Source organism: Sebastes fasciatus, chromosome 16 (assembly GCF_043250625.1).
Source record: "Sebastes fasciatus isolate fSebFas1 chromosome 16, fSebFas1.pri, whole genome shotgun sequence".
Taxonomy (NCBI): domain Eukaryota; kingdom Metazoa; phylum Chordata; class Actinopteri; order Perciformes; family Sebastidae; genus Sebastes; species Sebastes fasciatus.
This window is the reverse complement of record NC_133810.1, coordinates 14,084,506-14,098,344: the sequence shown is the minus strand read 5'-3', so window position 1 is coordinate 14,098,344 and position 13,839 is coordinate 14,084,506. Positions and strand designations below refer to the sequence as shown.

General features: G+C 38.3%; 1 protein-coding gene across 2 annotated transcripts in view; it reads right to left on the bottom strand.

Moving 5' to 3' along the window:
* The window catches only part of LOC141753402 (Golgi SNAP receptor complex member 1-like), a 31,341-nt gene extending 17,914 nt beyond the window's left edge, over window positions 1–13,427 (bottom strand). Inside the window, exons 1-6 of one of the 2 annotated variants that reach the window (XM_074612036.1) lie at window positions 13,333–13,427; window positions 11,062–11,182; window positions 10,426–10,501; window positions 9,865–9,972; window positions 9,594–9,685; window positions 6,577–6,651 (exon numbers count right to left, since the gene is read on the bottom strand). In XM_074612036.1, coding sequence (XP_074468137.1) covers window positions 6,577–6,651; window positions 9,594–9,685; window positions 9,865–9,972; window positions 10,426–10,501; window positions 11,062–11,182; window positions 13,333–13,420 — 560 coding nt within the window. In that variant the 5' untranslated portion in view covers window positions 13,421–13,427. Of the gene's footprint in view, window positions 1–6,576; window positions 6,652–9,593; window positions 9,686–9,864; window positions 9,973–10,425; window positions 10,502–11,061; window positions 11,183–11,578; window positions 11,616–13,332 lie in introns of those variants that run through there. The other variant, XM_074612037.1, reaches the window with a different exon arrangement.
* Window positions 13,428–13,839: the final 412 nt, after the last annotated feature.

Here is a 13,839-nt window from a genome sequence, read left to right as displayed (position 1 = left end):
ATAAAGGTGTTCAGGAGTGAAATGGATATATCTGGACGGATAAATGCATAGTATTTGATAATAAACTAAAGTATTGGGCAAATTAACAATTTGACCTGATGATTGCACTAGATGAAAAGTCAGGGGATCACCAAAGTCATTAGGATAAATCCTCTATGGACAGTTAATGTCTGCACAAAATCTTCTTTTAATCCATCCAATAATTCAGATAATTCAGTCTGGACCAAAGTGGCATACTGAATGACTGACTGAGCGACCAACAGACTGTCATTGCTATCGCTACAGCCACTACTGTGGCTAAAAAGAAGGGTAAAAAAAAAAAACACAGAACACTTGGGTGTAAGTGGGGAAACATAAAAAATGACGATGCTCCAGGGCCCAATACTTCATTAAGACTTTCTCTTTGGGTGCACATTGCTGCAAGCGGCTGTAATTCACTTGACTTCTTCTGCTTTGAAATCTTTTCCTCACCACATCACGTTTTTCTTCTGCTCTTTCATTTTCCTTCTTTGTTAATCTTCCTCTATTTGAGTGCAGTCATGAGAAAGTGTTAGAGAAGTATATTACCAGCCTCAAGATAACGTGATTTACAACGTGTCCAGTAAACCATGTACATGCATGGTTAAAGCTAGACTTACAATTGATATAACCTTTGAATTGCTTGCTTATTACATATAACTTCTTCAAATCCATGGGCCTCCTTCCCAGCCACGTGTGAACATTTCTGAGTATGAATTAAAAAAAAGTTTTTGAAATTGAACCTCAGCACTGCGAGACAAAATGTCACAGTTCTCCATTTAGACTCTGTGGGAACAAAAGAGTTTTGCTGAACAAACAAAAAACACCTGTTAACCAGATTAAGGATGTTCCTCCTACTAAACCCCCAAAGACATGACCGTGCATGTGCAGCACACTTATAAAAGCAGAGTCTTCTCTCCTCAACGCAACAAGCTCACCTCACAGCACAGGACCAACAACTGAAACCAGTGGTAAGATAAAGACGGTGTGTGTGTCTGTCATATATCATATTTTGCATTTTATATTGAGGCTCTGACAGACTCTGTGCTAAAGTTAAATAATTCAAGTGAGATACCCAATACGCTCTAAATAAGTGTACAACATTTTGACTGAACCCATTTTTAAGACAATCACGGTTTTACTTTCCTCTAAGTCATTCTCTGACTGTCTACATTTCAGCAGGAACAATGGCAAGCGTTGCAAACACCGAAGACATTTCCATTGGCGACAACGCCGGGCAGGTTGGTGCTGGAAATGAATTTGACGTTAAAGGTAAATCCTAGTGTGACTATACTATTCTGTCAGGTTGTCTTGACAGTTTCATTAAATCTCTTTGTCTCATGACTACTCTTACAGGAGGTCTCGGAAAAGATGCATCTCTGGGCAACACCGTTGGCATCGAAGTAGGAGGAGAGAATACAAAGACTGGATGCATTGGCGCGGACAACAAATATGAACTAAAAGGTGATTTATTCATTGTATTGCAAGAACAATATTAACAGTTTATTTCCGATTGATTACTCATGTTCAGATATCAGCATTTTTTTAAACTAAAATCTGAGGTTATGTGGTTTTTAATTCCTTCTCTCATTCTTCATATTTCAACAGGAGGACTGGCAGATCATGCATCTGTCGGCAACACTACTAAGGTTACAGTTAAAGGTAATAACTCAGGAGCCATTGGTTCAGGGAATACGGTCAACATCAGCTGAGGTAAGAAGTCAGAGATTTAGAGTATTAATTAGAGAGAGTATTAAAGTATACATTTTCTGTTTTTAGGTGTGCTTGTACAAGCATTTTAACTGTGTTTCTCCATCTCTCAGGATAAAAAACCTCCAAATGAAAATCAAATCAAGATGTAGAAAAAGACTTGTTTCTGCAGCATTCTTTATACATTTTCCTGTTTTGTTTCACAATAAACTGTGTTGAAGATGACTGTTTTATTATCTTTATTGAACTATTTTGGACAGTTTAACCTCTGACAACCAACAATATAGTATTAAATAATTAGTAGGTAGCATGGTGAGACATTTTATAGTAAAAACATCTGTAAACACGTAGGTACTGTATACCTAGTAGTTGTATTTACTAAGAACATCTCTGGTATTGCTTTAAATGCCACCGTATTTGCACCACATTGAATTATTCCATGTGAGTTGAATAGGAAACAATCATTTATGAATGTGTGCATGCATGTATGCAGAGGAAATCAATTTCATTGATTGCATTACATTACACTGACCAAATCTGAACTCACTGCTGGTGACCGAGACAGTTTTACTGTAAGTGATGAAGTCAATGAATTAATTGGCTGCACTTTTTTTAACGTTGTTTATATGAGGCGTAAATAAAGGTGTTCAGGAGTGAAATGGATATATCTGGACGATTAACAATTTGACCTGATGATTGCACTAGATGAAAAATCAGGGGATCACCAAAGTCATTAGGATAAATCCTCTATGGACAGTTAATGTCTGCACAAAATCTTCTTTTAATCCATCCAATAATTCAGATAATTCAGTCTGGACCAAAGTGGTATACTGAATGACTGACTAAGCGACCAACAGACTGTCATTGCTATCGCTACGCTCACTACTGTGGCTAAAAAGAAGGGTAAAAAAACAAACAGAACACGTGGGTGTAAGTGGGGAAACATAAAAAATGCCGATGCTTCCATACAGGGCAGGACAAATCACTGAATGGTTTGACGAGTTGATCTGAACCCAACTAAACACCTATAAGAGATTTTGGAACCAAGTGTTTTAGACACCACCATCATCAAAAGACCAAATGCAGGAATATACAGTATTTTGGTAGAGTGGTGTCCATCCCTTCAGGGCCCAATACTTCATTAAGACTTCCTCTTTCTGTAGTTTCAACAACTCCATCAGAGTGATACGTCTCTAGCTGATGCTGACACATGCATTTCAAGAGTAGCATTCTCACAGTTAAACTCCATTCATATAAATCAATCAATCATCAGACAATCAATCAATAATTTAAGCTTCTAAACATAATATTTTTGACCTAAATATTTGAATAAAATAGCTCGTGAAAAATAAGGAAGGTCAGATTAGGTAGGTTGTACAGCTGTTATTTCAGTGCGTCAGATACATATTAATTCAACATTTAGATCAATATAAGTCAGACTCTGTTTTGGCAATATTAAAGGACTCAGATCGGGGCCAAAAACTAATTTGATCGGGAAATCCTTACTCAAACATTTTATTTTATTTTTTCGTTTTGATGACCAAATTGTTCAACGGTTCTGAGAAACATTGGGAACACATTGCTGGAAGCGGCTTGACTTCTTCTGCTTTGAAACCTTTTCCTCACCACATCACGTTTTTCTTCTGCTCTTTCATTTTTATTCTTTGTCAATCTTCCTCTATTTTAGTGCAGTCATGAAAAAGTGTTAGAGAAGTATATTACCAGCCTCAAGGTAACGTGATTAACAACGTGTCCAGTAAACCATGTACATGCATATATGCATACATGTGGTCGTATATACATGCATATCTTTTCCTCACCACATCACGTTTTTCTTCTGCTCTTTCATTTTTATTCTTTGTCAATCTTCCTCTATTTTAGTGCAGTCATGAAAAAGTGTTAGAGAAGTATATTACCAGCCTCAAGGTAACGTGATTAACAACATGTCCAGTAAACCATGTACATGCATATATGCATACATGTGGTCGTATATACATGCATATCTTTTCCTCACCACATCACGTTTTTCTTCTGCTCTTTCATTTTCATTCTTTGTCAATCTTCCTCTATTTTAGTGCAGTCATGAGAAAGTGTTAGAGAAGTATATTACCAGCAGCCTCAAGGTAACGTGATTAACAACGTGTCCAGTAAACCATGTACATGCATATACAGACGTAGGCAAAATCGTTGGTACCCTTCCGTTAAAGAAAGAAAGACCAACAATGGTCACTGAAATAACTTGAAACTGACAAAAGTAATAATAAATAAAAAATTCACTGAAAATTAACTAATGAAAATCAGATATTGTTTTTGAATTATGGTTCAGCAGAATCATTTAAAAAAACAAACTAATGAAACTGGCCTGGACAAAAATGATGGTACCCTTAACTTAATATTTTGTTGCACAACCTTTTGAGGCAATGACTGCAATCAAGTGATTTCTGTAACTCTCAATGAGACTTCTGCACCTGTCGACAGGTATGTTGGCCCACTCCTCGTGAGCAAACTGCTCCAGCTGTCTCAGGTTTGAAGGGTGCCTTCTCCAGACAGCATGTTTCAGCTCCTTCCACAGATGTTCAATAGGATTTAGATCCGGGCTCATAGAAGGCCACTTCAGAATAGTCCAATGTTTTGTTCTTAGCCATTCTTTGGTGTTTTTAGCTGTGTTTTGGGTCATTATCCTGTTTGAGGACCCATGACCTGCGACTGAGACCAAGCTTTCTGACACTGGGCAGCACATTTCGCTCCAGAATGCCTTGATAGTCTTGAGATTTCATTGCACCCTGCACAGATTCAAGACACCCTGTGCCAGATGCAACAAAGCAGCCCCATAACAAAACCGAGCCTCCTCCATGTTTCAAAGTAGATACAGTGTTCTTTTCTTTGTATGCTTCATTTTTGCGTCTGTGAACATAGAGCTGATGTGACTTGCCAAAAAGCTCCAGTTTTGTCTCATCTGTCCAAAGGACATTCTGCCAGAAGCTTTGTGGCTTGTCAATATGCATTTTGGAAAATTCCAGTCTCGCTTTTTTATGATTTGGTGTCCTCCTCGGTTGTCTTCCATTAAGTCCACTTTGGCTCAAACAGTGACGGATGGTGCGATCTGACACTGATGTACCTTGACCTTGGAGTTCACCTCTAATCTCTTTGGAAGTTGTTCTGGGCTCTTTGGTTACCATTCGTATTATCCGTCTCTTCGATATGTCATCAATTTTCCTCTTGCGGCCACGTCCAGGGAGGTTGGCTACAGTCCCATGGACCTTAAACTTCTGAATAATATGAGCAGCTGTAGTCACAGGAACGTCAAGCTGCTTGGAGATGGTCTTATAGCCTTTACCTTTAACATGAAGGTCTATAATGTTCTTTCTGATCTCCTGAGACAACTCTCTCCTTAGCTTTCTGTGGTCCATGTTCAGTGTGGTACACACCATGATGCCAAACAGCACAGTGACTACTTTTCACCCTTTAAATAGGCAGACTGACTGATTACAAGTTTGAAGATACCTGTGATGCTAATTACAGGACACACCTTAGTTTAACATGTCCCTATGGTCACATTATTTTACATCTTTTCTAGGGGTACCATCATTTTTTGTCCAGGTCAGTTTCATTAGTTTGTTTTTTAAAATGATTCTGTTGAACCACAATTCAAAAACAATATCTGATTTTCATTAGTTCATTTTCAGTAAATTTTTATTTATTATTACTTTTGTCAGTTTCAAGTTATTTCAGTGACCATTGTGGGTTTTTCTCTCTTTAACGGAACGTTACCAACAACTTTGCCTACGTCTGTATGCATACATGTGGTCGTATATACATGCATATATGCATGTACATACGACTACACACAAACACTATATCACATAGTCACACCACACTGCCCAGTCACAGATAACCCAACAACTTTCACACGCTAGTTTAGGTTTCATTTTATTAAGTAATAGATTACAAGCTTTCTAAGGAGTTGTAGTTACACTGTTTTATATAAATCACTTTCACTGTACTGGCTCTCCATAAGGCGCACTGATCCCAGTGATTGTCATAATGGACTCAGATACCAAATGACAGAATAGAATACTACATACAAGCCACAACGCTACTTAGGCTGTGTCTGAACTGTTAGAAAAAGTAGTGTACATGCCATAGACTCTGCTCTTCTCATTACAGTCATTCATCCATTATCTGTAACCGCTTATCCTATTCAGGGTCGCAGAGGTGCTGGAGCCGATCCCAGCTGACATTGGGCGCAAGTGGAGTACACCCTGTACAGGTCGCCAGACTATCACAGGGCTGACACATAGAGACAGACAACCATTCATGCTCACATTCACACCTGCGGGCTAGTCAACTATTAACCCAACCTGCATGTCTTTGGGAGGAAACCAGAGAACCCGCAGAAAACCCACGCTAACACGGGGAGAACATGCAAACGCCACACAGAAGGGCCCCAAGCTGGATTCGAACCTGCCACCCTATTGCTCTGAGGCGACGGTGCTAACCACTGCACGGCAACCAAGACATTTGTGGATGTCATCTGCGGCTTTGGGAAACGCAGATTTTTCACCATTTTCGGACATTCTATAGACCAAACAACTAATCGGTTAATCGAGAAAATACTCAACAGAATCATGGACAATGAAAATAATCATTAGATGCAGCCCTAAAACAATCAAATAAAATGGCGGAGAGTAAATAGAGTGCACTATATAGTCTATAAGGGGGGATTTCGAATGTAGCCCTCGGCCTTCTGTTCCAGTGTTTCTAAATGATATGTTGTGTAGGAGCCATGTATTTTATTTGTGGTATTTTAGTTTGAAAGGTGTAATGTGCCTCTAAGAAATCTCTTACTTTCTGAGATGTTCATGTTCCTTCAGGAAGAGCTCAGTCCTTCTGTTATTCACTCCTGTGCTGCTCTTGTAGGACCTGAGTAAGAGAACAGAGGAGACAAACATTAAATGATGGAGAATTGGATTGACAACTAGTAATAGGATACGGCGAATGATGATTTTGTTTTGTAATTTTTTGCCTTTATTTGATAGAGACAGTAGAGATCCACACAGGAAATGTGGGCTGAGGGGTACTGCATGCAACAAAGATCCCAAGCTAGAATTAAACAGGGTCCACGTCATTCCCACTAGGCCACTGGACGCCCTCATGAAGCAACATTTATATAACATGACTAAGAGTCTACAGCCATGCTGGCAGGTCTGTTAGGCTGTATTTGTGCGTGCAGGTAATCTGAATAAAATCATGTGCCTCTGTGTCCTCCGGTGCTCCTAACGGCATCTACAAGATTTCACAGACCGGAGGAAAACAAGCAGTCAGAGCTGATCTTGAGCCTGTCGTCTCTGAGCAGCTGTCAATCACTTGTGAACTCCGACCAAACGGTCAAACTAGGCAGCGCTGATCAAATATGAATCAATATTCTGCTACTGTAATGCCTATTTCTCTCCACAAATGTTTTCAGAATCATCTTGTAGTTTACTGTTCAGCTGTAAAATGGGAAAGTTTGTGACCCGGCAGCCATGTTGAAATAAGTTGAGGAAATACCAAGCACCGCCTACCAGCCGGAGCACAGCCAATAGGAACGCTGAATAGGAATGGTGTCTATCTGAAATTACCTGTGATTGGCCAAAGTCTCCCATCACAGGCTAGATTTTTTAAAGCCACAAAACAGCCATGAGGAGGTGTAAAAGTCTAATTTTCTCTCAGAACACTTGAATTACAATATGCTGAAAGGTTATTATGGAATTTTTTTCCAATGATGCCAAAAACATTCTGCCTACTGAATCTTTAAGCAGCTTTTCAATTGCCTAACAGAAGGAGTCAGCACCAAAAACAAGTTTTCCCCAGCCTTTGCTTCAGCCTGAAAGGGGTATTCCACTCCCTCCTATTAACCGATGCCTGGATGCTGATTATGTACTTCCTGCGTAAAGGCTTTCAAGTGATTAGCTCTGCTTAACCCACAACTCTGTCCTCCATCTCCTATTTACACCATCCCCTCCCGATTTGGACTAATCATCAATTCATCATCCATTATCTCTTCTGTTGCCCCCCTCCCCTTCACTGTTCCTCCATATCTCTCGCCTCTATGAGGATAATTAAAATTGACTCTCATCATTTTTGCAATCAGTCAACATCAGATCAGGACAAAGTCTCTCTCTCTCTGCCCCTCTGTCTGACTGTCTCTCTCCCCCTCTCCTCTTCTGATAAAGCATTTCTCTGGAACAGCCAGGCCAGATGTAACCACTCTACCTCAGTTTGGGCTGAATGAAAGCCTTGCGGTTTGATTTACTGTAGAAGGCACTTAGGAAAGATATCCCCAGAGAAAGAGAGAGATACAGACATAGATAGAGAGATGCAGGAGATACAGACAGAAAGAGAGAGAGAGAGAAACAGAGAGAGGGAAGGAGGTAGGCTAATAAGAAGAGGTGCCTCTCATTAGAGGATGAAACATGATAGAAAGAGTAGAGATTATCAAAGGGTGGGGGAACTCAGCTACAAACTGGACATTTCTGCCTCCTTCTGGTTAAAGATAACATAACAAACGTCCACACTGAGGAGGAGGGGAAGAGAAGGAAGAGAAAGGAAAAGAAGGGAAGGCAAACCAGGGTTGGAAGGGCTTAAGGAAGGAAAGATTGACTCTGCCAACACAAAGCAGACTTAAAAGAGTACTCCAGTGATTTAGTATTGCACTTCCATAAAGTTGGGAGATTTACGAGACAGATAAAAAAAATGCAATGATTTAGAGATAAAGATACAAATAACATATTTTTTATTATCTAACTATCTTTTTCATGTTGACATTAATGTTAAAGAAACGTCTGAATCGTATTTGAGAGCTTCTCCTACAGTAGGCTTTACATTACAAAACATAATTTTAAACAACATACTTATGTAGATCTGAAATGATCAGTTGATTAGTTGGTTGACAGAAAATTAATCTGCAACAATTTCGAAAATCAATTAATAGTTTAAATCATTTTATAACCAACATCGCCAAAATATTCACTGGCTCCAACTTCTTAAATGTGAATATTTGTAGGTTTTCTTGGTTTTCTACCAAAGGATATTGAATATCTTTTGATTTTGCACTGTTCGTCAGATAAAATCAAGCTATTTGAATACATCACTTTTACTCTGAGAACTTGTAAACAGGCATTTTTCACTGTTTTCTGACATATTATGGTGAAAATTATAAACCAAGAAAATAATCAACACATTAATCAATAAAATAAATCGCTAGTGAGAGACCTAATTGCATTTAACTTGACAATCGTACAGCTGCATCCCAATTCACTCACTGAGAATTACGGTGGATTTAAACCTTTAAGGGTCAGTTTACCGGAGAGTAACATTCTCCGATAAGAGGGCATGAGACTTCACATGTAAACGTGCACACAAAAATGTCAGAAACCCAAACATATTGTTAACAAGATTGAGGTTAGGAAATTAATAATAAAGTTCATATTTCAAGAGCACATTTGCAACTGGCGTAACTACTTGTCAAGGAAGACATCAGTTGATGTTTTCCCAGCCAGTGAAATTAGGAGGCGATAGCATACAGAGATAATATGTGTTTTGGATTTGGAAATCTCAACAGAGCCAAAACCCTTGTTTGTATTGGTGGCAAATGCAAAGACATCAGGACAGGTGTTAGATATTGTGAGGACTCTGGCAACTGTGTTTTGCATAGTCCATTTTTCGTCAACAGTTCCTATCTATAACACTGGTTTCCTGCACAAGACTGGCAAACTGCAATGTCGCGGTGAATGGAGAAAACCATACAAGGATTATGTTGCATTTGCTAACAATATACAGTATCTTTTTTAATCTATTGTCAAGAGATGTATGAAGATGCTTACTCAATGTCTCTGTGAACAGAGCCGAGTAGGTCCTCTCGCTCCCGCAGGCTGAAGAAGTTGCTTTTGGTTTTGTGGAACTCATGAGTGTAGTCCTGAGGGATAAAGTAAAAGCCAAAGTAAAAGCCAAAATAAAGCCAAAATGTAGTACAATTTCACAAATGTTTCTACTTAAAAATATGGAAAATACAGAAATAAAGAAGACTCACATGCGGAGCTGAACCACTTTTCAGCGTGAGAAAGTAATACAAGAAAGTGAAGTAACTGTACCTACCTGTAAGATGTCTCTGTGTCTCTGTAAGGTGTGCATCAACGCTGCGTTATGTGACGAAACCCCCGGAGTGTTTGTGTATTCTGCCATCTTGTCATTGACTGAGCTAAGCTGCAAAAAACAAGATAATATTGAAAAGAAGTAGCCATATAAACAATTACTTTTGGGGGGTAAGTGATCTTAAAATAACTCAGTAGAATTTTATTAACTTGGCAAGATTATAATTTAGACTCTCAGGCTATAGACAGTCAAATTTATTTCAAAGTAAACATGAATGTATTAAAATAGGCATAAACCTCAATTCTAATCTAGTTTGTACAATCTGTAAAATAAACAGTAGCTCTCACAGTATATATAACACAGGATGACACAATCAGCTATGGCTGGCTTCTCGCTTTTTTTCTATTGGAGAACACCGATTATAAATCAAATTTGTTGATATTTTTGGCATCACATCAACTCTGTCCCCTGGGCTCGAGGCTTAAACAGCTGCTTCTGAAGAGAACCGTAAAACTCCTTCAACTATGGCTGTTAGCAACCATATATGTGTGATATTTGACTTACATTGGCCAATAGCTGCTCCAGCTCAGTAGTCATGGCCACGAGCATATTGTCTTGAGATGAGCCAACTGAGTCAGACCTGATTTAAGAATGAAAAGGAAAGGATGCTAAAGGTCAAGTTTACGCTCAATTTCTTTGTCATTCAAACTATGAAAAATACAGTTGTATGTCAGACAAACAAAATGTAAGTGTACAGTCTAGAGCAGCACAATTAAACAGGAACAAAATATAATTCACACCAACATCTAAAATTGCAAGAGGATAAAAAAACTGTTATCAGCTCTAACCACGGTATGAGAGCAGTGTGGAGCGGCGGCTGTGAGCTAGCCAGTGTGGCACGCTCACATGCACTAAAAGCACACGTGGCCGGCCCGGCTATGTCAACAAATTACGGAGAAGCTCTGATTACAACCCACACAGAGGGAGAGTGACTTCAATCTCTGTTCAGGTAGACATTACTCCTCTATATCTTTACATCGCAAATAGTTGTTTGATGCTATAATAATGCTCTGGATATCGTATAAAGAAACCTTTAAACATTGTGTAACATCTGTTTTTCAGTAGAAATGTCAAAACAATTGTTGTTTATGGTAGTCAAAAATGATAGTAGTTGTATTAAGTGAAGAGTGAGCAGCTGACCTGCTGTCTCTTGTCCGCTGGTCCCTGTTGCTGCTGCTGCTGTAGCTGGTGCAGAGCTTACTGAAGGAGACAAGCTTGATGTCCAGTTCATTCTCCAGCTGTCTGGCCTGTTTACGCAAATCTGAGAGAAGAAACAGAGAAGCACTCAAGACGAACATTTCAACATGGAAGCAGACCAACTAAATTGTTAAAAAACAAACACAAAACAGGCAATAAGAAGCAGACAAAATAGAAGGCATCATATAGACACCAAAAAAATAATCAATCTACATAGCAGACTGATCTGGCTCAGATATGGCTTGACGTTGGCACTGTTGGCATTTAGTTTGCAATGGCATAAGGTGTACAAACTGGCAAACAAGACATGGGCTTTAGTATTTGACCCAGACATGAAATTACACCATTTGGGCCACATTGCTGTAGCCAAAGGGAGACTCTCACTGAGTAAATGTTTTGAATGTTATTTTTGAAGCTATAAAGTCGTTGTGGATTGAACCAGCACGTATCAGTTATTTACCTTGTGGGAGGTTTAACGCCATAGTTTGACAGTCCTCCAGTTAGAAGATATGTGTGATGAACAGGGAATGCAATTAGCACCTGCCACCTGCCAAATACAGGGTAAATGTTGGCTGCGGCAGGTGACAATTTCAGGTCACCTGCCACCATAGCAGACAGGTTTTCCACATATTAAGAAATATTATTTTTAAAAAGCAATTCTAAAGCCTAAATTAAATATATGGTAACACTTTTGCTTTATTTCCATGTCTGCTGATAAATAGATAATAATTAGCATAATAACTTCTTTGAAATTTCTTTAAAAAACTCCCTGAATCATGACATTAGCTACCAGGTTACATTTGTTTAGACAATAAGTCTCACAATGGTGAGATTTGTGCCTGATCAGAAGTGTCTTCTATTAGTTTTGGTTTTCCACATCCCATGAAGAGCATCCGCTTCTCAAGCCTACGGGTTTTATTTTAATCATTATATACTATTTTAGCATATAATTATTAAATTATGTTTATAATAAAGTAATTTTCCGATACATTTTGAGGTAAATATTGGGGGGTAATTTGGTAGTAATTCCACAGAAATTTCAAATAGGTTACTTGCTATTTATCACCTAATTACCATGAAATTTGCGGAGCTGTAAAATTAAGTGTTACCAAATATAGTCATGGATTAAGGTTACATGATATATTCCATAATTCTACAGTCTGGTACCACTGACTCAGTGTTTACAATTTTAAAGCATTCTACCTAGATTTCAGAAGTGGCAGACAAAAAACACGAGTGGCTGGTAGAAATGTTCAGTGACCTGCCACAGTGGCAGGTGCGGAAAAAGGTTAATTTCAGACCCTGGTGATGAACATTCATTTGTTAATGAGTTAATCACCTCAGTAGGTCCACAACTATTCTCAGGGACTCCTCCCACCCAGCTCATCACCTGTTTGACCTGCTGCCCTCTGGCAGGCGCTACAGGTCAATGAAAGCCTGCACCTCCAGACTCACAAATAGTTTCTTTCCCTGGGTCATACGGACACTGAACAAACAATAAATCTGTGCAATATTAATACACTGAATGTGAAATACATTTGTCTGTGCAATATATCCTTGAGCAACATACACCTCAAGTGCAACTACCTTTGTTTACATTTTATTTATTACATCTACCCTACCTATTTTACAAGTGCAATTAACACTGTTTACATTACATCTATTTTTATATTTTATACTTCTAGTGTAACACTACTTTACCTGTTTTATTTGCTTTATATGTTTTATCTGCCTCGTTTAGTCTTTGTTTTAAAGCACTGACCAGAAGTGGCAACTGTACATTCAATGACAATAAAGCTTTCTATTCTATTCTAATCTATTTTATGATCAACAATGAATGACAATAGGTGCAAACATCTCTGCTGGGTTATGGATTAAGAAGTAAAAACAAAACAATGAATTAGGAAGTTCACATTGTGTTTGATTTGTATTGTTAAAGCTGCTACACTTTGGTTTGTATAAACCTTGTTCCTGCAAACAGGCAGCAGAGGGTCAAACAACCAACTCAAGTTAAACAAACTTTACAATTCAAGCTAGTAGAGTAGCTGGACTTCAGATAGGAGTCTGCTTGTATAACCAGTTAAAGATATCTTTATATCCCAGCGGATATATGTAGATTATTAATGTAACATCTAATGTGTTAAACTGTTTTAACCCGTATGGGTAAAGAACAAACCAAGATGTACTTGTTGTTTTAGCTGGAACATAATTTACCTTCCCAATAGTTGCTGCTGGTCGCCATGATTGTTGTTGACATGTCATCATCAGCCGTGAAGAAGCAACAACTGTCGCAAATTCTCATTGGCGCCTCAGCCAATGAGAATTGGCCAACGGAAGTATAAAGAGAACAGCGTCCTCTGGTGGTTTCCGGCAGCAAGGGTACTACTTTTAAAAAATATATATATATTTTCTTTTTATTGAAGATAATTCATATAAACTCAATACTTCTAACATACAAGGCACAATTGTATAGGAGAGATAACTTAAATTATTAAAAAAATGATATAATAACAAAAATAAAAGAGGGTAGAAAATAATTAAAGGAACAAAAAATAAATGCATAAATAAATGCATAAATAAATGCATAAATAAATGCATAAATAAATAAATAATAAGACTGCTCTCTTGCATAGTAGCTCTAGGGGTCATCATCATATATGTTCCGTTCTTCATAAGCTCTGAGGAGAGACTTTGCATGTTGTCCTTTCATTAGTCTTAAAG